The sequence below is a fragment of the Helianthus annuus genome, chromosome 14 (assembly GCF_002127325.2).
Source record: "Helianthus annuus cultivar XRQ/B chromosome 14, HanXRQr2.0-SUNRISE, whole genome shotgun sequence".
In the NCBI taxonomy this organism is placed as follows: Eukaryota; Viridiplantae; Streptophyta; class Magnoliopsida; order Asterales; family Asteraceae; genus Helianthus; species Helianthus annuus.
In genome coordinates this window covers 116,255,836-116,279,283 of record NC_035446.2, presented here as the reverse complement: position 1 = coordinate 116,279,283, position 23,448 = coordinate 116,255,836, and the positions used below count along the sequence as shown (strand labels likewise).

At 37.0% G+C, this 23,448-nt stretch overlaps 2 protein-coding genes and 1 long non-coding RNA gene across 3 annotated transcripts; 2 read left to right on the top strand and 1 right to left on the bottom strand.

Moving 5' to 3' along the window:
* The first annotated feature begins 1,992 nt into the window (after positions 1-1,992).
* LOC110909107 (IMPACT family member in pol 5'region) lies at positions 1,993-5,769 on the top strand. The gene is made up of 6 exons (XM_022154115.2): positions 1,993-2,251; positions 3,766-3,807; positions 4,084-4,199; positions 4,919-5,024; positions 5,282-5,335; positions 5,423-5,769. The coding sequence occupies exons 1-6, from the start codon at positions 2,027-2,029 to the stop codon at positions 5,579-5,581; spliced, it is 702 nt and encodes a 233-aa protein (XP_022009807.1). The 5' UTR covers positions 1,993-2,026; the 3' UTR covers positions 5,582-5,769.
* A 3,590-nt stretch (positions 5,770-9,359) lies between these two features.
* Positions 9,360-11,069, bottom strand: LOC110909108 (transcription factor bHLH30). The gene is made up of 2 exons (XM_022154116.2): positions 10,811-11,069; positions 9,360-10,008 (listed from the first exon to the last, which is right to left on the bottom strand). The coding sequence occupies exons 1-2, from the start codon at positions 11,039-11,041 to the stop codon at positions 9,553-9,555; spliced, it is 687 nt and encodes a 228-aa protein (XP_022009808.1). The 5' UTR covers positions 11,042-11,069; the 3' UTR covers positions 9,360-9,552.
* A 9,482-nt stretch (positions 11,070-20,551) lies between these two features.
* Positions 20,552-22,187, top strand: LOC110905789. The gene is made up of 2 exons (XR_002573416.2): positions 20,552-21,005; positions 21,982-22,187. It is a non-coding gene; the product is annotated as an uncharacterized LOC110905789 (long non-coding RNA).
* Positions 22,188-23,448: the final 1,261 nt, after the last annotated feature.

Genomic DNA, 23,448 nt, shown 5'->3' with positions numbered 1-23,448 from the left:
AAAGGAGTAAAGATTACAAAACTGCCAGATTTAATTCCTAAATGTGTAATGACATCAGACCAACCATTGAAAAGGAAAAACATTCCTTTTGCTTCACTTATGTAAACAATAAATTTACGCCCGTCGTCTGTTTCTATCAGAACATTAGTAGGAGCCTTATAGACACCATAATTTAGTCGTCGCGTCAGAGGGAAGAGCCTTATAAAGAAAAAAATTGAAAATAAAGTATAATTAAAAAAAATAATAACAAAAGGAAATTAATGAAAAGGAAAAATATATATATGATTGATGTTAGAAATTATGAATTACCATAATAAATTCATCGGCTCTATTCAAATGCCTACAGAAAGATGGCTCCCTGATACTGATTAGAAATATATATATATATATATATATATATATATATATATATATATATATATATATATATATATATATATATATATATATAAAAGATATTATTAATATAAACATAAACAACAACTATACAGACATACATATTATAAAATTCTAAACACAAAATTTAAAATAAACCTAAACAATTTTAAAAAACAACAACCATGTAGAACAGACAAATAAAATGAACAATTAAAAAACAACTATTAAAAAGATATATTAACTTAAAATAACAAAACCGATGATATATAGAATAACAGATTCAACAAACATAATAAAACGGATTTTATACATAAAAGAATTATAAATTTACATGAATAATTCCTAATAAACATATTAGACCGAAAAAATACTTATCAAATCATAACAATCAAAAAAATATACATAATTTCCAATTTCAAAAAATTTATACAGATCTACATATCTAACACAATAATTAAAACTTATAGTACAAAACATATTGTAGAAGATAAACATAAATTACCTTGATGAAGTTTCTGACATATTCAAAACCTACAAACAACAGTTACAAAAAATAACGCATCAGATTACATATTCCAAATTTTAAATTTCAAAAAAAAAAAAATATAAACAAAAATATATTAAGAAAATCAAAAAACTTCTGAAGGAGTAACCTGTCTGTTCGAAGAATCGGTATAACACCTGATGAAGAATCGAACAATAGAAAGGAAAAAAAAAACCCTATGATCAGTGAAAAGATAAAACAAATTACAGATTAAAAGATTACGTATTACAGGAATAACATACATACCTTGTATGTTCGAAGAATCGGTATAACACCTGATGAAGAATCAAACTATAGAAAGGAAAAAAAACCCTAAAATCAGATATAAGAACAAATAAAATTACAGATTCAAACATTACGTCTTAGAGAAATAACATACATACCGTCAATGTTTCAAGAATCGTTGTTAGATCTGATGAATAATCGAACGATAGATAGAAAGGTAAGAAAACCCTAAAATCAGAAAGAGTATAAGAGAAGAAATATGAATGGGAATGTTGGTCGGTTTATTCTCTTAAATATGGAACGAATATTGAGGACCCGAATGGCTTGGTGGATCCCGTGTCGGGTCATCTTTACACTGTGTTCCAGAGTTTACTAACGGAAGGAAAGGAAAGGAAACAAAAAGAAAGTAAAAATATTTTGTGTTCCAGAGTTTCATTTAAGGAAGGAAAAGAAAGGAAAATAAAACATGTCGTGTTCCCGAGTTTCATTTAAGGAAGGAAAAGAAAGGAAATGACGAGAAAGCTAGGCTAAATTCTTTAATTTTTCTTTCCTTCCGATTTGGGAGGAAACAGTGGGAAAGTCATCTTTTATTTTCCTTTCTCGTCCTTTCCTTTCTCACTTTTGCTTTCTTTTCTTATCCCTCGTTAAGTTAACTCGGGAACAGAGCGTTAGGGAAATGAGGAGAATGACAATTTTGGCGGGAAAATGAGCTATAGAGGCCCTAGGAGGTGGACATGTGTCCATTAATTAAGGCTTTTATTAGGTTGTATAGATTTACTAATTATGTTTACATTTTGTCCTTAGACGGCGTCGTATCGATATTTAAATCAAAGAAAAAAGAATTCCAAATGCCCAACCAACCATAGGTTGTGTCTCCAAATGCAGGTGATATCACCCTACCACCGCTACCTCCCCCTCCACAACCACCATTCTCTATTCCTCCTCAGATCCATGGTTACCGCCACCACCACTGCCGCCACCGGCGGCGCTTTCACCACCATCGCAGAGACAGTCACTTTGGAGCGCGATATTAAGAAGAGCAAATTCATCGCCATCGCCGCTCATATTCCCGATGAGCGCTCTGCTCACTCCTTCTTATCGGAGGTATAGAGATTTGCTATTTCTGCTGCTCTAGTATGTTGTTAATTTTATGTTTTCTTTTCTTTTAGTTTTTTTTATATATAAAATTAGGGCTGTTGAAAACGAAATTATTGATGCAATTTGAAATTCAGAAGAAGTTATGGTTGATCGAATTGAAACATCGAGGATTGTTAATGAAAGCAATCTGATGCTAGAAAACCTTTTTTAGTTGTTACTGTAATTTATCAGTAAATGTATGCCTGCTGACATTTTTTAAATAATGAATCAATCTGCCAGAACAGATGTTAACTGCTTAACTGTTTGCCCCTGGATACATGCACAATAGAGGTAAACGTAAAAGACTACAGAAAGCCAGAAATTCACATCTAGACAACATGTTTTAACCTATTTCTTGACATCGTTGTCCAAGGCGCAAAGGTATAAAAAGCGAGGGCTTTTTAGGTGAGGCGTACTGTATAAAAATGCAGTTTTTAGTGGTTTTAGACTTCTTTAGGGCTAGTTTAGATTGTTTTAAGTTGATTCCAGGCTTCTTTTGGGTTGGTATAAATGTTTTACACCTTTTCAAACCTGCTCAGACAATTTATGGCCGGAATTTAAATGCGCCTGAGGGCCTGAAAGTGTTGGTAATCAGGCCCTTGATCGAACACATAAAAACGAGATTGAACAAACTCATTCGACTCTTTTATTATTTATCAATGAGAGCACACACAAATTACATAGACCTAACCATCTATTTATACTAGACTCACTCTAGTCCTAACTAGGGATGAGCATTTGATACTGGGTACCGGTACCGAATTTCCCGTACCGAATTTTTTCAGTACCGGTACCACTCTTTGACATTTTCGGTGTCGGTACTTTTGGTATGGTACCAGTAAAATACCGAATTTTACCTTCAAATACCAGTACCGTATCGTACCGAATATTTCGGTACCGGTACCCAGTTTTGACGAATTTCAGTACCGGTATTTTCGGTACCGGTACGTACCACGCTCATACCTAGACACCTAGCCCAACTAAAACTCAATTTAATTAATAAAATAACCAACTAGATAAACCTATCTAATTCAAACTAACAATTTATTCCTAAAATAATTCACCAAGAGTGATCTATAACCCTTTTTTATATTTATCTCCTAGTTAAAAGATTAACATCTTCAGAAAGTGGGTCTAGGCACGCACCGGGGTGAGCTTTGACGACAGAGTTTCTTGATAACCTCAAAATTGTGATATTGCCAGTTATATGATTTTTAATTGTTATCAAACTATCTTTGAAATACTTTTTTTCATAAGCTTATAGGATAGGTATACGTTTACCGCTACTTTTATGATTTGTACATTTTGTTTTTGGTCAAAGTGAAAACAGGAAATAACGGAAGACGTTTTTTTTTTTTTTTGTAGCAAAACTTGATAGAGTTAATGTGAGATTAATACCCATTTTTAGCTGTAGTAACTTTTATTAGTGAGTTATAATTTATATGATTTAAACTTTGATTTTATATTTTTTTAATGTGTAGGTTCAAGATCCACGTGCAACTCATAATTGCTGGGCTTATAAGGTATACATGTGTATTTTTGTTATAACTTATAAATTTATAATGCATTCATGTTCTAAAGTGGTCATGATATTAGTAGCCTGTCATTGTTTATGAAGAGGAATGTAACAAATACATTAGGCATATGATCTCTACCACTTGTTTTGAATATTTTGTATTTAAATTTTCCTTTTTGGTGATCAATGCATGTTGTACACTAGATGTTTATTGTATAAACAGATGATATTATGTTGGTCTGCTCACTAGTTTTGTATGGTGAATATGTTTCTCAAATTCTAGGTTGGAAATCAGTATCGAAGTAATGATGATGGTGAGCCATCTGGTACAGCTGGAAAACCGATACATTCTGCTATCGAAAATTCAGGATTAGATAGAGTGATGGTTGTTGTCATTAGGTAAAAATTATCTCATGTTAGCTTCTATCATCTTCCTTATAAAAAATAATATGTTTGTCACTTTAACTGAGAAAACAGTGGACTTGTTCTTCTGCTACATTTGGTTATATTTCAGTTTGATAGTGTATGATCTATGATGGTAGCATATACTAACATAGGGGAAGGTTCATTGGGGAACACTAAAAAAGTGGGGAACAGCGGGGAACCGACTCAAACGAACTCCGATTGGACTCATTCCAGCGGCGTTGGAACCGGCTCGTCGAACCCTAACTAAGATATCTTAACCCTAAACCCTAAATCCTAAACTCTAAACCCTAAAGCTACAAAATAAGGCTAAAACCTAAGCTAAACCGTAAAATCTAAACTATAAACCCTAAAAGCTAAACCCTAAAGGCTAAACCTAAAGCTAAACCCTAAACACTAAAGTTAAACCCTAAACCCTAAAGCTAAACCCTAAGGCTAAACCCTAAGGCTAAACCCTAAAGCTAAACCCTAAAAGCCAAACCCTAATATATTTAGTGTTTAGGGGTTATGATTTAGGGTTTAGGGTTAAGAGATCCTAGTTAGGGTTCGACGAGCTGGTTCCAACGCCGCTGGAATGAGTCCAATCGGAGTTCATTTGAGTCGGTTCCCCACTGTTCCCCACTTTTTTAGTGTTCCCCAATGAACCTCACACTACTAACATATATATTTTTTTTTATATATTTGTTAATTCTTAGGCACTTTGGAGGGATCAAATTAGGTACCGGAGGATTAGTTAGGGCATATGGCGGAGTAGCAGCAGAATGCTTGAAAAGTGCCCCTACTCGATTAATTAAATCTCAAGTAATTAATCTTCTGCCTGGATTCTTTACCAATTGTCTTGATTTTATAGTTCATTTGTGAGCTTTTATGATTCTTTTGTTTCTTTTCTCGGCGTAAGTTGGTAAAGTTAATTTTTTTTTAAATCTTATCGGAGTTTGGTATCTTGAAAAGGATGGATTTCCATTGTGATTCTTGTACTTGGCTAAAATGATAATTCACACATTTTGACGATTATTAGTAATATATGTGATTATGACGTATAAAACCTTATGCTACAGGTCCCTATGGGTGTCGAGGTCACTTTCGATCTTTTGGGGGTTGTTTACCATCAGGTTAGGTTCTAAACATCATGTTCTAGCATCAATAAATATTTGTTAATAAGTTTACAGATTTTTAACATCTTGGTTGGTAATTTACAGTTGCAGTCATTCAAAGCTGAGGAAATTAAGCAAGATTATGACACTGGAAAAGATGGCATAACAATGGTCACCTTTAAAATTAGTTTTGACCAAGCTGAAGCATTAGAAGAAGCTTTGAAAACCAATTGCAGCAGAGATCTTGTATTTTACAAGCATTGATGAATACAATGGGTTGAAAAATAGCCATATAGAAGTCGGTTTCATTTTTTTTTTTTTTTTTTTTGTATATACATGAAACATCTCACATTTGGCTAAATTTTACTAGTCATTTACTCATTTGTATACTTTGTATTTTTTTAGTTGGTTTATTCGGTTAAAGAGAAATAAACGAGCATCTGTTTTGAAAGTGTCAACTTTTTTTTTTTGAACGGCCAACGAATCCTCCAAATGGGCTACTGGCGAAATTCACCACATCGGGATACACTCGCCTTCCGAACCAGGGAAAACCCTCACCTAGGGCCGAAGCCCGTGAACACTCGCCCGAAGGCACGACAGTGCGGTGAGGAAAAACCCGCTCAGTTCAAGGATCGAACTAGCGATCGCCGCCTACTCGCCTAGTCTCCCATCATCACCAGGTGTCGCAGAAACTAAATGCTAGGGGTAGGAATTGAACTTGGGTCACTTGGAACACAAGATCTCTCCCTTACCACTCCACCACTAGCTCATTGGCTTGAAAGTGTCAACTACACTATCAACTTCCAACTTGACATCAAAAAAACCTGTATTATGTGTATTTGGAGACAGACAATATTCACAATAACGACATTTGTGTCGATGTTGGATACTTGAATACACCTTAGGCGCGCCTAGCTACACACAACTTTTCCTAGTTTATTACGATAAAAATAGGACTTTAGTACGCGTCAAATGCAAGTTTGTAGACAATTACAACATTGCAATGAACATTCGACGAACGCATTGCTCAAATACCCTTTGTTTTTTTTTAAAATGAATCAGTAGAATAGAAAATGACCTTTTTGATGCAACGAGTAACACATCGACACACGTCTGCGTTGATATGACACTTTGTTCTAGATGTGGCCAACCAAATGACCGATAATATCAAGCTCACGTGTATGCGTTGATGGGACATTCAACGCAAAAGCGAGCAAGATTTATGCAGATGGGATAAATGAAATATGTTGATTGGATCTAAATATTTGTAACGATCAAATTTGAAAAAAAAAGAGTTAGTGACCGTCTGAGTAATATATTGATACGGAGTTGATCTAAGAGTTAGCATATGAGATAGAAAAACATCACGTAACAAAAACATAAGTTGGGCTATGAGTGAAGTTACGAGGCCCATAAGTAGTGGACAGAAAAAGGCCTCGAGGACCCAATTATTTAATTGCCTGAATAATTGATTGTCTAAATCTACCCATTTATTTATCTCTTCAGTTTCACAAATCAATTGTCAGTTTTTATTTTGAAAATTTATCAATACATTTCATATTTAAAATTCCCTATAACTAGACTTTGATGCAAGTATATTCATTTTCTCTAACGAACTCACTCTTTTATTTTTCATGCATTTGATACTTAATGAAAATGGTTATTCATTTGATTTTCTCTTTATAAAATAGGTAACTTCGCTTTCTGACGTTCCATTTTAATTTTTCTTTATATAAAAATAAAGAAGAGAGACAACCATCAATCAAGCAAGAAGTAGTTAAAAAGAGGGTGAATATGTCCATCCATCAAACTCGACAAAGTGTGTCTGTGTGTTTTGCTACCTGACACCAAGATTCTGTGCTGAGTTTGCAACACAGTGAACCAAGTAGACAGTATAGTGAATGACGTAATAAGGCTCGTAAACCCAAATTGGATGTGGTTGTACATCTAGGTATACAAAATTACAAGCACATGATGATACATAAATCACGAGTTTATTAGTTAGTTGTCTTGGGACACAAACATAAAATTTGTCCACCTATACAACATTCTTTTTGTTCAAAATTAATATAATAATTCGGTTGGAATGAAATCTGAATAATATTGGAATTGAACAATAGCATAAGGAACGCAATATACACTCTAATTTCATTCCATTCTATAAAACGAACACACCTAAAATCCAAATCAAGCTTCAACTCATACGCAAATTCCAATTTGATGCAGGCCCAAGTGTAAAAGATCGAGCCATGACATTTCTGGAGGCCCATGATCGAGCTTTCAAGGGTGATTTATAAAAACGAGCATAACTTTGGCTATGGGTCTCCGTTCTAGGCGTTCGACCAGTCAAATCGAAGCTTGAAACGCATTCTAATGGGAGTTATGTACACTTTTATGTTTTTCTCAGTGTTTTATGTATTTTGTTTGGGTTGTGTTAAATACACCCTAAAGTCAACTTTTTTTACTTTTCCCAAGTACTTTTCAAGTTTCCATAAACTATTAATTTCTCACTCTACTTTTCAAGTTTCCATATATCTTTTAATTATAAGGGTTTCGATTTTCTTCTCACTGTTGTATCATCCTTAATTATATTAAATTATTGTCAGTAACTTATAACTTGCGTATTGCCTATACTATTTGTTCAACTTAAAGATTTAATTTAGTTAACCACTTATATGTGTATGTTATATCTCCGTTAGTATTGGTGATTCATGAAAGCATGTCCTTATTTTAAAAATCGAATTTCTATTTAAAATTATATAACCCTACAAAAATCAACTTGGATTGCCTCTCTAAAATGAAAAGTTGTGACTTTAAAAAACCCACACAATAACACCCCTTTGCTTTATTATTATATTATATACTTATAAAAAACCAACTAGTGCCGGTTAAAAACAAGTCAGAAAAGGGACGGCATTTTGGTTCGGTTACCTCGCACACATGACAGAAAAGGGACGATGTTTACTTTTTTATTAGAGACTCGTTATTTATGTATTTATGATAAACTTTTTCATTTTCTTGTTTATAATAAAGTGTCTTGATTATTTATTTATTTATTAATATTGATATTAATACTAATAATAGTATAACAAAATATAAAAAAAGTAACAAAAGTATTATAAAATAAAATAACATAAAAAAACATAATTATTACTTTTGACTTTAGAATAAAATAATGTATTAAAGTACTTAATCATTACTAAGTTTGACTAATTTGGTATATTAATCCATATGTTGGGTGTATTTATCACACCCCATTTTGTTTTTGGGCTTGTGTTTGGGCTATGACTTTTTTGTGGCCCGTTTCAAATTTCAGTCTTTTTTATATCTTGCTCTTGTAATTCTAATGGTCAGACTTCAATTTTGAGAATAAGTGAATAACTATTTTCACTTCAAATTCTTTGCCCTTTGGGTTGAATTTTTAGGGTTTGGGGAAGATCGTCATGGGTATTCGTAGAATCAACGTGATTTGTTCTTCATTATCGTATCACTCGCTACATCACAATTCCATTACATTCCACAAAACGAACACTACCTTAAGTCCGATTTTAAAACAATATGATATGTCACAAGAGATGATAAACGGTCTAAGAACTATCATTTCTAATACGTTGTTGGCCTTTAAATTATGTAGTTATCTTTATTGACTCAACATAATTATTAAGAATATTTCTAAAGGACCACGAGCGTGCAAGGTAATCAGTGGTCTAAGCTACAAAGTCCTCAAGTATGGCCAATTAGATGGGGGAAGTATGTCCCTGCAAGATGTAGCCATAAGAGTATTTAAAAGTAAGTTAGTTTGCCGATAAAAAGATGGGGGAGATATCTCATCTAGACGGAGAACTGGCAAAGTACGAAAATTAAAGCATAAAAATCAGACTATAAGGATAAACAATGTAACAACTACAAAATACGAAACAAAATCTCTAATATCTTCAAAAGTAAAGGAAAAAAAGGATATGCATTTGATTTCTTTACACTAGACAAGTTGTACTACCCATCTACTATAGGAATTCAAGTATCACCTCATCAACATAAATGCTTGATAATTAACATCATATAACATTCATGCTTGGATTTAGAAACCTCATTCGAAGCGGACTAAACCAAAAATGACCCAAGAGCTAGCTAGGCTCGTGCCAGATTTATATTTAACTAAACGAACTCTAACTATCGACAACAGACTTAACTTCAAAAATACAAAGAATTCAACAACCATTGTAAAAAAATCAATATCAAACAAAATGTGGAACACGTGGTCTTTTGTTCCTAGGAAGATCCAAGAACGATGCACGGTCAGTAACCACCTTTAACACTCTTCTTAGCTCATCTAACCCTTGGTCTCTTGTTACTTCATAAACTTGAACCCATAACACACATTTTATTCTTCCACCCAATGTCCCTATCTCGGTACGCACTAATTTACCTTGTACCGAACCCAATGCTCTCGTTAACTCAACGATCAAATCGGGCCTATCTTCGCAACATATGCTAACCTTTATCATAACATTATTGGTACTAGAATCTTCTCCAATGTATGTCAACTTAAGCTCATCATTTTCACTTGGAATTACATAGTTTCGTATTGTGTCGTCACTTTGATCCAAACTTGTTGATTCTAGTCCCGCGGTTATTGTCTTTAACTCCTTCACCCGCCTTACTACCTCCGCGAGTAATGAAGCTTTATCTGCCTGCCAAATATGAAAATGTTGCAATCAACACAATGATCGAATAGTGTAACACACAAAAAAATACACAATATAAAATACGAAAAGACATAAGTTCAGCTTCTTTTCAAAAGAAAGCTCAATGGATAAACTGGTAGTCAAACTAGTTGTCTCACTGCTTCACTGATCGAACCGGTTTAAAAAACCAGACGAAATTATAAATAATTTAATAACTAAACATTATATAATGAATAAAAAATAAAATATAACTATAACTATAAATGTTTTTCCTTTTCTTTTTTTTGTGTAAATTCACAATATTAATGTAAATGAAGTATGAGACTTTAGATAGAAAAAATATGAAGTTTAAACTAGTAAATAGTTATTAAATGGTAGTTCGAAAGCAAAAAATACATATTAAAAAGATTTTAAATTCGGGTGGGTGGAGGTCGGTTTCCGCGCATCTGGGAGAGCCAAGGGGCTCGTGGCGGTCGAGTAGTCAACCTTGGCCACAACACCCGGTGTCACGATGGTTGGCACGTCATTCCTTGTGGTTCAAAAAAAAAGATTTTAAATTCGGCCCGACTGGTGGCAAGTCTGTTCAAAGGACAGCGGTTCAAATACACACATCCGAACCCGTTATGTGTCTGGTTTCTAGTTGTCCGGTTCTGTTATGAAAACACTGTATATTCCAATAGAAGTATAGATAAAGTTTTAGGTACAATATTAAAAATGTCGATCTTTTCAAACATGGGCATGCGCTTAAAATAAAACAAATAAAAGGTAGGGTTATAGAACAGAAACAAATGTGGAAGGTGGGTAGTACTTTAACGGTGTCGGGGAGGATGCTACGGAGGGTAGCAAGGTGGCCATTGATCCTCTTCCTTCGTCTCCGTTCGGCTTCGCTGTGTCTGTTACTAGCGGCTGCCGCTTTCACCTCCGCCGCTGACTCCATGCTTGCTGATAAATCTTCCTCTCCATTATTGTATACCAAGTTCCTGATAATACTTGAATAGTTATTGAACTCATACCCATGACTTGGTAGAAACTGCATCATTGTTTTTTCAAAGGAAAGTAAACGTTAAACTAGTAAAAAATGTGTTATACGTTCCAGGAGTTCATGGATTGATATTTGTAGGTGAGTTTGATTTTGGTCAAAATGTACACGTCATATGTCGGGCCACAGGGTTACACAAATGGCATATGGGGTAGCACCCGTGACAGGTGGATATCATGCTGTCTCAACTAGCTCTTCCAATTCTTTGACGAAAATGAAATTATAGTCTACAATTCTCTCAATTATGATTGGTACAATATTTGTAGTAATGTTTTTTTAAAGGAAAATTTCATTCAAACAAAAAAACCGCTCGAAATCGAGCGGCCAACCTCAGTTACATATTTACAACATTACACTAATCTACCCAAGAGATACTATAATTCTTCGACCTATTTTTATACCAAACAAAACCCAAAGATCTAATTTCACTAAAAACCTCATTGACGTTAAAACTCTTTCCGGAAAAAATCAAGTTATTCCTAGCCTTCCAGATACTCCAGCAGGAAAGGATAGCGATACCATGAAATACCTCCTTCCTTTGATCATCCAACCCAACCCAATTGTGCACCTCTAAAACATCACGGAACGAAACCAAGACAAGCATAGGAGCGTTACACCAACTTTGAACCTTCTGCCAAATGACCGACGAAACACCGCACGACGTAAAGAGGTGATCTACCGTCTCAACCCCCATATGACAGAGCGGACAGCTACTGTCTTCCACCGAAATGTTCCTCCTTTGAAGCGCATCTCTGGTAGGAATACGATCCTGTTCAGCTCTCCAAGCAAAAATGTTACACTTCTTGGGATGCCATCTACTCCAATTCGAGACATACCGAGCACTAAAATCCTTATTAATATCGAAAGTCCTTTTAACCGCTCCCACCGAGAACCCATTCGAACCCGCACCCTCCCAAATCCAACCATCCTTACCGTCCAGAAGAGAGAAAGGGCGAAGTAAATTGCACAACCGGCCCCACTCCGCCAGTTCCACATTCGAATCCGGAGCCGACCTCCATTCCCACTTTCCGCACGGATTAGACAACGGACTCACTATACGATCCCTAACCACACACGATTTGTGAATTTCCAGCCGAAACAAATTAGGAAACACCTCCTTAAAAGGCTTAGCCAATAACCACGGGTCCAACCAGAACAAAATATCCTGCCCATTACCAACCTCAGCTCGCATAAAACTTTTTAAAGACATGCCATCCCCCAACTGGTTCGAGCAAACCTTATGGATATTACGCCACGCTCCACTAAGAGGGGGCCGAATCGGAAGGAAATCCCAACTACGACGGTGACGATGAATGGCGTTGATCACCTTAACCCAAAAACTATTCCTCTCGTTCTTGAATCTCCATCCCCATTTCGCAAGAAGGGCTTTATTGATGATTTCGAGATTACACAGGCCCAAACCACCGACCCGAACAGGCGAAGCCACACGATCCCACGCAACCCAATGAAGTTTAGAAACCACGCTAGACCCACCCCAAAGAAACCTTTTAATAATTTTTTCAAGATCTTTAATAACCCTAACCGGGGCCTTGTAGAGAGAGAAGAAGTAACTCAGAAGACTCTCCAAAACTGCTTTAATAAGGGTCACTCTTCCTGCCAACGACAGCACCGACGCCTTCCATAACGATAACCTTGATTCAAACACTTCAAACACCAGTCTCCAATTACAAATCCTATTTATATTAGTCCCCACGGTAATTCTAAGATATTTGAAAGGAAAGGCGTCCACTTTGCACCCAATCGTTTCCGCCACTCTATTCAAATCATTATCATCAACCCCACTCCATAAATGTTAGATTTTTCACATTCATCTTCAAACCCGAACAAATGTAAAAGCACCTCAACCAAGAGTAGATCTCATTCACCACCAGAGGCCCATCTAGGATGAACTTACCTTAAGGAAAGCCGATTGTGAATCCGAGATAACGCTCCCAAGCACCACTTTCACCCTATTAGCTAAAATTTTAGAGATCACCTTATTTATAACACCCACCAAACTTATAGGTCGAAAGTCCCCCAATCCGCTAGGGTCTTTAATCTTAGGATGAGCACGATAAAAGAGCCCGCACAACCATGATTGATCCTGCCCGAATAGAAAAACTCATCCATAATCTTCCCGAAATCCAACTCGAAAATATCCCAAAAATGCTTAAAGAATCTAAAATTAAAACCGTCGGGACCAGGAGCCCTGTCCCCCCCGCACTCAAAAACTGCCCTCTTAATCTCGTCACGACCAAACTCCTCAACTAAAATAGCCCCGAGATCTTCCGAAAGTCTACCATCGCTATCCAATCTAAGAAAAGGCCTATCTGCAACCGTTTCTTTGAACTTGTTTCTGAAAAACTCGAAGACAAACTTTTTGATCCAATTGGGCTTATCACACCAAACGCCATTAATGTTCAACCCGAGAAACCCATTCCTCGCTTTCCTGCTATTAATGTCACGAGATCTTTGCTTTAAATCCTTAGTTTTATTTTCTTCGAATTCTCTAATAATCTTTTTGGCTTCGAACATAGCCCAATCCTCCTCTACATCTAAATCCCTTTTCTCTAAAATCCGCTCGAACCCTTCCAACTCAGCGCTAGCAACAACGACCTCTCCAACCTCTTTTTCCTTTAAAGCATCTCTCCATTCCTTAACGCGGTCTTTGATAAATCTGAGCTTCTTAACCAGCACAATGTCAGGAGGACCGTCCCCACTAAAAGCCGCAGCCGCATTATACACAACTTCCTTATAACCCGCCCGACCGATCCAAGAGTTAAAAACTCGAAACGGCTTAGGCCCAAAATTCGAGCTCTTAATAGATAACACTAAGGGACAATGGTCAGAAAACAGATTTGACAAGGCCCGGAGACAAGCATCAGGCCACTTTTTAAAAAAGTCGGCACTGACCAGGAATCTATCTATCTTATTCATTCTCCTCCCAGAGGCCACCCATCTAGTGAATTGTCTATCCTGCATCTTATATTCCAAAAGACCAGAATTAAAAATAAAAGAATTAAAATTAATCGCGCACTGGGGTTTAAACATAGAATTCTTCCTTTCCTCCGGGAATCTGACAGCGTTAAAATCTCCTGCTAACACAAACAAACCAGAAAGACCAGCCACAATCCCTTCCAAATGGTCCCACAACACCTTTTTCGCGGATATGCCTTGGAGCGCGTAGACATTAATAAAAGTGAGCGGCGACCCACAACCCTTCAAAACCCCGTTGATCATCAAAAAATTCCTTTCCTTAACAAAGCCACTGGCCGAAAAACAGTCGGGTCCCAAAGACATACTAAACCACCCGACTGCCCCGACGAGCCCACGAACTCCAACTCGAACTCTCTATCCCCCCAAATTTTTACAAGAGAGAAATCATCCACCACAGTCAATTTGGACTCCTGAATAGCAATGAAACTAACCCTAACCATCTTGCCTTAATACCCCCCCACCCCAAACCTCTCATATTTAAAGAAACTAAGTTCATTGGACAACACCATTAATACCTTCACCAAGGATGGAATTCGAAACCAGCTGCTCTTTGTTCCGAAGATCGACATCTAGCATTGCCCCCAATTTGACTGTACCTGCCACTTCATCGACCAAATTATAACCTGGAATTACCTCTTCGTCCTGATTCGGAACCCCTGAATCCAAATTAACCTCACACGCCAGCTGATCCAGGGAGCTAGAAACTCTTCGATTCAGATCCAGAGAACCCCCTACCTCCATCGCAGACCTATCTTCCACTAAGAGTTCCTCCGCGTTTGACTTATTTTGGAATGAATAAGGGCCATTACCAATCAGATCATCCATTCCAAACAAGGCTTCTTTTTGAACTTGGGCTCGTTGTCTCTTTTTGGGCCGAGGTTCCAAATAAGAGCCCACAGGAGAAAAGCTTTTTCTACCCTTATACCTTTTAAAAGTTCTGGGCCCCCCATCCTTTTTAAAAAATTCCTTGGAATTGTGACAAGCAGACCTAGGGGACATAGCCACCTGAGAAGTGAAAGAATTCTCCTTTTCCCCAAAAAAGTTGTTTTTTGTCTTATCCCCATCCTTATCGGTTACCGAAACGTCACCTATAACCTCATCCATCTTTTCGACATCCACAGCAGGACTAGCCGGATCCGACGACTCCTTCCCCGGCTCCGATGATCCAAGATCTGACCCCCCCCCCCCCAAACAATCCGGAATCTACACCTCATCTTCCTCCTTAACCCATACCCTAAAAGTCTTGTCTCTCCACTTCAGGCAAACAAACTCTTCCACTCTATTATCGTTGCCCGCCAAAACAGCCACCCGGTTAACAAACAAGTCCGATTCTTCACCCACATCCTTAGTAACATACAAAGTCTTCCCAAAGCTATCCCCGATCTTCCGAAGAACCTCAGGATCAAAGATATGGAAAGGAAGGCCATGAATCTTATGCCAAGCAATCCTCTCTACAGCCAGGACCTGACCCTCCCACAGATCGAGTTTGGAGAACCAAGGTCCCCAAAGAACCTTATTCTGTAAAAATAACTCGGCAGCCTCCGTATTCGCGAAAGACACCAATATCGACAACCCACCTAAGTATTGAATTCTCAAGAAGTCCACTTTGCCAATCCTCAAAAGACGATCAAAGATAACTAGAGTATCCAAATCCACCGTTCGGCCGACAACGGCTCTACGGTATAAACCAGTACCTCCACTAACCTCCTCGGATATCATCACCACCCTCCCCGTTCTGCATCCTCCCGGACTAAGCACAGACCCCGACGGGCCAAGACCGGCCGACGTAGGATTCACCACATCCCTATATGATCTAACACCTCTCATACCGAAAGACTTCGGCCCTTCCTGAGGGAAGGCTCCAACTCCTTGACCTACAGCCTTACCTTTCTTATCCGACTCCCCTTCAGAGAACTTCTTCCTGTCCGACTCCCTATCCATACCGTTGTTTTCAACCGCAAATCTGGCCACGTTAACCTTTAGCTTACAACCTCCTATGTTAACCCCATTGATCTTCTTTTCTAAATCTTTCCATTTGCTAACAGATTTGAATGAAATAAACCCAAACCTATTACATGATTTATCTCTTTTCTTGGCCACGTAACTTTTCCATACCTCCCCGAACCTTTGCATGAAACACTCAACTCCCAAGGTGTACTCCCCTCCGGCAGATTGGATACAAAGTATTTCATGATCTGAGAACCCCCACCTGCAATACCCTTCCCCTTCTCACCACCAACGCCCACCGAACTCTCCATAACATCAACCAGCAGCGAATGGATTAGGTGAACCAAATTAGAAGGGGAAGTATTATCAAGATTCGAAACCCACAGGCTAGAATCGACGGAACTTCCCGCGCTAATCAGATTATACCGTCCTCGTCGAGCCACCGGAATGATGTCAGGAACACGCTAGAAAGCAAACGAACAGACGAACCATAAGACAAGCGAAGAAGGAAACACCAGCCCCGGAAGGCAAATGGATTCGGACCTGAACAGAATAGAGAGAAAGGAGACTCACGACACACTGCCAGAACTACCCTGCACGCTATTCCGGTGAGGTCACCCTCGTCGAGCCCAACCGGCGGACGATGGTATTCTAAGAGAGAGAACTTAACACGGTATGGTTAGCACAATCTATAGTTCCCTCTTATGTCGAAACAAAAAGGGTGGTCTTTGATAACCCATCCTTAATTGATGCTCTTTGGGATGCTCTTTGGGTATTTGTAGTAAGGTTAAGGTTGTTTGAATATTGGATATGTATGAACACAAGTTTTATTAGTTGGTAAGAAAATTTGAGTTTGTTAGAGGATAAGTTTATTTAGAAGCTATGCAGTTAATGCAGTAAAATATCGGATATCGGTCAAGGACTGATATTTGAGATATAGGTTATCTCCGTGAGATATCGGTGGGAATTTTAATATAATGCAGAATGTATATATACAACAATTTAACACTGATAATTCAGTGATATATGGGTTTTATCTGTCAAGTATCGGTGATATATCGGTTATATCGGTCAAATATCGGTGATATATCGGTTATATCGGTCAATATCGACGATATTATCGGCACCGATATTTGAAACTGATATTTTACTAGGGGACACTACTATAAAACAGAGCTTTAGACGGGGTGATATGGGTTTTAAGACGGTGTTTTCAACACCGTCTTAAAGGAGGTGTTCAATTTGAACACCGGCTTAAACTTGGTGAATCCCGGGTTTTAAGACAGTGTTTTCAACACCGTCTTAAAGGAGGTGTTCAATTTGAACACCGGCTTAAACTTGGTGAATCCCGTCTTTTAATATCAAAACATTTCAAATATTAGTTAAAACAAATATTTTTTAACACCGTCTTATAAACATTTGGTGAAAAAAAAACATTTACAATAAAAAAAGGTTTTCCAGAAATACATCAAGCTTACCAATGGAACATTTTCAAATCAAACCAAAACAATACACATTCAAATCGGAAATAAACCCATAGACATCCAATTCGGAAATAAACCCGTCAAATTACAAATATTTGTTGAATGCATAACAAACTACGTTAAATTGTATAAATAAACTACATAAGCTAATCTAACGAAATACCTAACTCGCTAAAAAACTTCGGCATCAACGTCATCAACAAAACATCTATTTTATTATCCGTAGCCTCTCTCGTGTTGTGCCACATCTAAAATAAAAGTAGATAGAAAGAGTTATTACAAATATTATAGACTAAAAATAAAGGCAAAGAGAAAAACCGGTAACAACATCATCAATAAAGTTATGTATATATTTACATGTTATATACATCTAAAAACAGCTATATAAATAACTAAACCTTCTAAGTTTAAAAAAAATAAACAGTTAAGATATATATATATATATATATATATATTACTTACTTCATCGGGAAATTGGTTTTGATATAAATTGACAAAGTCAAATCTATGTTGGAGAACTATGTAGCCGCATTCCCATCCACCCTTTTGTTGCTTACACTGTAATAAATTAACAAATTATTATTTAAAAGTAAAGAAAATCAAACAAGGAAGAAATAGCAAACACAAATACATCAACCATTGTGTAGTCGAATGTCACGGCCCCCGACCCGGTTTGACCCGTTTCAGGAGCCGCGGAACAGAAATCCCGTGATATTTATTTATGTGATTTTAGCAGCGGAATTTTAACATCAGGATCGTTATAAAGCTAAAAACTTTTCCCGATTATTTTATTTCACAACTCGGGATAAAATCCCGATAATTTACAATAATAAGATTTTTCTGATAAATCTTTATTTCAAAACATATTTCTATATTTTATACTGAGCCACTATCTTAAGCTTGAAATGCTCCCCGGCACTTTTCCTGAATTACAGTAGATCACCTGAAACATGTTTGAAAAAGGTTTTGTCAGCGGGGAAATACTGAGTGAATCATTCAGTTTACTGAAAATGACACATTTGTTATAATTCACAGTATTAAGAGTTTTTACATATGTTTATTATCTACCAACTACCAACAGTATTTGTCACTTGACCGGATCTGTGACTGTGGTCATATCACCATTGGCTGCCCCAATGAATGACGTATATCACTTAATTTTAGGTTCGCCCACCTAATGTGATTAAAACAGTAGTAATGTGCACAATACCCCACATACTGGCTGTAATTTGGTGATTACATAAACTTAATCACTGTAATTATAATTATGAAAAATAATTTGGAGTATTGTAAAACAGTTGATAAAAAGAGAATGACTCACATTGCAGATTTAACACGGACATAATATGATTTAGTCTTGTTAACCTAATTCCAATAATAATGCACACAAAACTGGGTTAGTGATCAATACAGCAGTCACGATAACTCACGAAATCAAATTCTCACAACGAACGACAAAGTGCAATACTTAAACATTCACCGATTTAACGACGAACGACAAAGTATAACCCAATGTGGGCGGCACTTAAACATCCATTGGATATATTGATCTCGGAAAATGAATCGTAATAGCGATCGAGTAATTACCCTGTTTTGCGGCAGCGATTCGCGTGCAGTGTGTGTTTAATTGTAGTATTTCTGTGCTAATTTCGACGTATACAGAAAGTTGGGACGTCGTTTCAACTTCTAAAAGCTACTGCCAATGTATGCTATTTATAGTGAATTTTGGGACACTCTTACGGACCGTATGGCATTTCCCCTTGTAACACCCCAAAAACGGGTTTGGTAATCAAACCACGTTAACATTAACGACGGGTGAAATACCGCTAGTGGTGAAAATGTACCCGGTAAATATTAGGACTTAAATAAATAAACCTAATATTAATTAAAAGGGGAAATAAATACTTTGAGAAAACAAAGTGTATAAAAAGCCCAAATTAACGGGACTTAAAATATAACGGGTTATAACTTCCCGAACACGTTAAAGTAACTAGGAATAATTAACCTAGTTAGTAGCATTTAATTAACTGACTAATGGTGAGTTATAGCTTCATTTGATCAAAATAAAACATGAGGGGCTAATGTTGCCAAGTGGGAAACTTGTTTTAATAAAACAAGAGTTAAAACACCAAAACACACACTTAAAGTGTGTGTTCTGGTCGTGACAATCACAGGAGCCAAGGGAGGGTTCCTTACTCAAACCCTAACTTGCCTAAATCCAAGAAATTGAGAGGGCAAATCAGTCCCAAATCGAAATCCAAGCTCGTATTCATGAACACCAAGTTGAAAGGATCACAAGGTATGTAAAATTGTGACGTTTTGATCCATCTCAAAATTCTAGGTTATTTGTAAGAAACTGAAATTGAGCTTGATTATGTCATGCATGAGTGAATCTTGAAGTAATATGATGTCTAGGAGTAAACCCTAGTCAATAACATGTTAGATTGTTGGAAAAACTATGAGATTCATGATGATCCATTGATAAGCTAAGTGGGTTTTATGTTAATATGATGAACACTAGGAAATAGATTGTTGATCTAGTGTAAATTGACGATTTTGAAGTGAATTCAGAAATTATAGAAGTTAACCACTTTGTAAGATGGTTGATTTATGTGAAATTTGGGGTGAGAGATAAGCTAGAGACATGATAAATAAACATGTAAAATTCTGCCCTTAAGGTGTTCGTTGAAATGCCTCAAAGAAGGCTCGAAACTAGAATTTTGTAGTTAAAACACCTAGTTGTGATGTTTCGACTATTATGCAAAAAGTGATTAAAGAGAGTTCTAAATGTGTTAAACGCGATTAGAACTTTGGTTAAAACGGAGGTCTAAAGATAACGCCTACCGAGTAGTTAAAGAGTGCTAAAACTAGTTGATAACTCGAAAATGCAAACTAGTATACTAATGGGCATTTGACTATTAAAAAGGTCAAACTGACCTATAATACGATAAATAGCAATTTTGATATGAAATGCATAAGGTGGAATAATCGTATTAGAGTATGATTAAACTAACCACCTTGAAAACGATGATGATAGTTTGACGCGTAACAAGCTAGGTGGAAGCTTGGAGTGAAGGCGGGTCAAACAAGTCAAGCATGGAAGAAAAGCGTAGCTCGGATGCAAGGTAAGTGAAACTTACATAATTGTGTAGATTACTTGTTCATTCTATACGTTATAGATGCAATAATGCTAATATTGAAAATATGGATTTCCGACGTGATTGATACGAGTCGGAACATATAAAGATGATAAAAACCATGGTTTATGGCAAAAAGGGGATTCGGTAATGAAATCCGGGACGGGATGGATGTATGAATTAGAAGTCAAAAACCATGTTTTTGATTTAATAGGCAACGTTGGGCATATAGGCCGAACGGGTCAAATGGTGGTGATAACACTATTTGACAATATCGACTAATGCGATTGTCAAGTCTTGTGTTAACAGGAGCGATTAGCGATTCAGTTAATTTCGCCCACACTAAGTGTGATGATAAAAGCGAGGTATAAATTGGGTCTATATGTTGACCCTAGCCAGGTACGTATGCATACGATTATAGTTAACATACAAACTTGGTCAAATATGTAGTGAAAGCCCCTCGTAGTAAATGAGGGGCTAATGTCGACTAAAATGCCCTTGAAGGGTAAATTGAGCAAACAACTTATAAAGGTTGTTTAGGAACTTATCTTACGATCTTGTAACCTTTAGACGCGCATGAAAGTTGTAGACATAAACTTTCAAGAGTTAAATGCTTAATTTGTGTGTTGCCGCAAAAATAACACATCCGTAGGATTAAACTCGGAATAAATAGTCCATTTCGTTAAATCCACCACATTCATAGTTGCGGTGGAAGACTAGCTAATAACAAATTGGTGGAACTATGAGGTACATGAGAAATGAGCACCGTTTGTGCTAAAATGGTCGTAAATACCCTTAACGGGTCAAAATAAGATTTTAAACAAAAACGGGTAAATAATTGTGTAGAAACCCGTGTTCAGTACTTAATATGATTGACAATATTAGAATTTAAGGGTTCATGATGAATGGTGGTCAAACAAACATGATTGTTTGATAATCATATAGTCGGGTCGAAAATTGTTGAAAAGATAATAAGCCGAAGGCTTAAAAGTCTCAATTTTACTTAATCCGGATGTCAGATCTTAACTCCATATAATGGAGAATTAAATTACAAACATGTAGGAAGAAACGGTAGGTCAAACGGATAAGCGGTTTGAAAGATACGAAAGATTTCGTGTCAAATTACGGCAAAATGGAAAGGTGGGATGCAGGTGCCACCGTAAATTACGGTGCACCTGAAATGGTTTACGGTGAAACACTCCTGATTTACGATGGAAACAAATCAAAACAAGGACTACCGTAAATTACGGCGTCCACCGTAATTTACGGTGGACCTTGTGCAAAAATGTATTTTTGATCAGTTTTGTTTTCCGGACTCCTTTAGATGCGTTTTAAATACCATATGACTAAAGCATTTCATGTTTATGAAATATAGGTGCTTTCTGGGATGCCGGAGGACGATCAAGCTCAGCGAAGAACCGAACACGATAAAGATACACGCTTCCGCGCATTGCAACGTTGTAGATTTTAATCAACGAATTCGATCACGTTTTGTAGAATAACGGATGATTTGTAAAAGTTTTTAATAAACCCGTATTTATATAGCATGTGTAGTCTTAACTACACATCTAATTGTTGGTATTTTCATATAAAATAACTAGGGTGTTACAAGTTGGTATCAGAGCCTTGGTTTAAGAGATTCGAGTATGGTGGGGAGGAACCATGCTTGGACTTAAACCTTATGCTTTTGACAAAGAATAGTGTTCGGTTCGAGGCTTGATCGCAAATCCGGTAAGTACAAGTACGTGAATAGTTAGTATGCTAAAGTGTTGTAAACAACACATAGGGCTATCGTGTAATACGCGTTACCCCAATTAAAATGATCGAAATAGTTGACGAAAATACGCGCGTTGGCGCGTATAGAAAAAGCCTTGTATTATAATACGGGTGAATATTAAAGTTGATATAATCAACTCTTGTAAATGTTTCAGTTGAAGGACACTCGCATCTAAAGATAGCGGGAGTCTAACAAATTGTTGACTTGACGAGGGAACGGTCCAAAGTACGACAAGTAGAACATGCTCACCAAGGACCTAAATCGCGTAACGATCGCGAACAAGGCTAACGGCAAGAGAAGCCTGACAGGGCAAGCATTACCAGGTGCACATTTTTATAATTTTAATTGCACGAATAGAAATATGCAACAAATACATAGAAACTGATAGTTGCATATGTAAATAGAAAACTTGGAAAAACCTGAATAGAATACCTATTCGGGATATTGTTTCCAAGAGAAATGAATAGAGGTGTTACTTACATGGGGCGTGACGTGAAAGTTATAAAAAGGTCATGTATGTCATGTGTTGATCGCCTACTCTGGCCAAGTAGGTAGTGAACACATGATACCATGAACTTTTCATAATGGACATGCTTACATCCGATGTAATAAGGACGGGGTAAGTGTGACAAATTAAAGGTACCCAAATGAATCAAATAAGCAAAATATGTGATCACAATGTAAACGCACAGCCGAGTGACGGAAGCGTATTACATTAAGATAATGAGCCTGAGTGAAGGGACAAAGAAAACACGTAAGATAATCAGACATGTATTGGGAGGGGGTGTACTTACACTCGAACCCGGAAAATGCAAACATGTAAAATGATGTAGACATGTATTGGGAAGGGGTGTACTTACACTCGAACCCGGAAAATGCAAACATGTAAAATGATGTAGACATGTATTGGGAAGGGGTGTACTTACACTCGAACCCGGAAAATGCAAACATGTAAAATGATGTAGACATGTATTGGGAGGGGGTGTACTTACACTCGAACCCGGAAAATGCAAACATGTGAAGTAATGTAGACATGTATTGGGAAGGGGTGTACTTACACTCGAA

Excerpts from the sequence above, each read along its gene's own strand:
- LOC110909107 (XM_022154115.2), top strand. The coding sequence starts at position 2,027 with ATGCAGGTGATATCACCCTACCACCGCTACCTCCCCCTCCACAACCAC. Across the intron at positions 2,252-3,765 it reads CTCACTCCTTCTTATCGGAG|GTTCAAGATCCACGTGCAAC; the intron begins GTATAGAGATTT and ends TTTAATGTGTAG. Across the intron at positions 4,200-4,918 it reads GTGATGGTTGTTGTCATTAG|GCACTTTGGAGGGATCAAAT; the intron begins GTAAAAATTATC and ends GTTAATTCTTAG.
- LOC110909108 (XM_022154116.2), bottom strand. The coding sequence starts at position 11,041 with ATGATGCAGTTTCTACCAAGTCATGGGTATGAGTTCAATAACTATTCA. Across the intron at positions 10,009-10,810 it reads TCCTCCCCGACACCGTTAAA|GCAGATAAAGCTTCATTACT; the intron begins GTACTACCCACC and ends CATATTTGGCAG.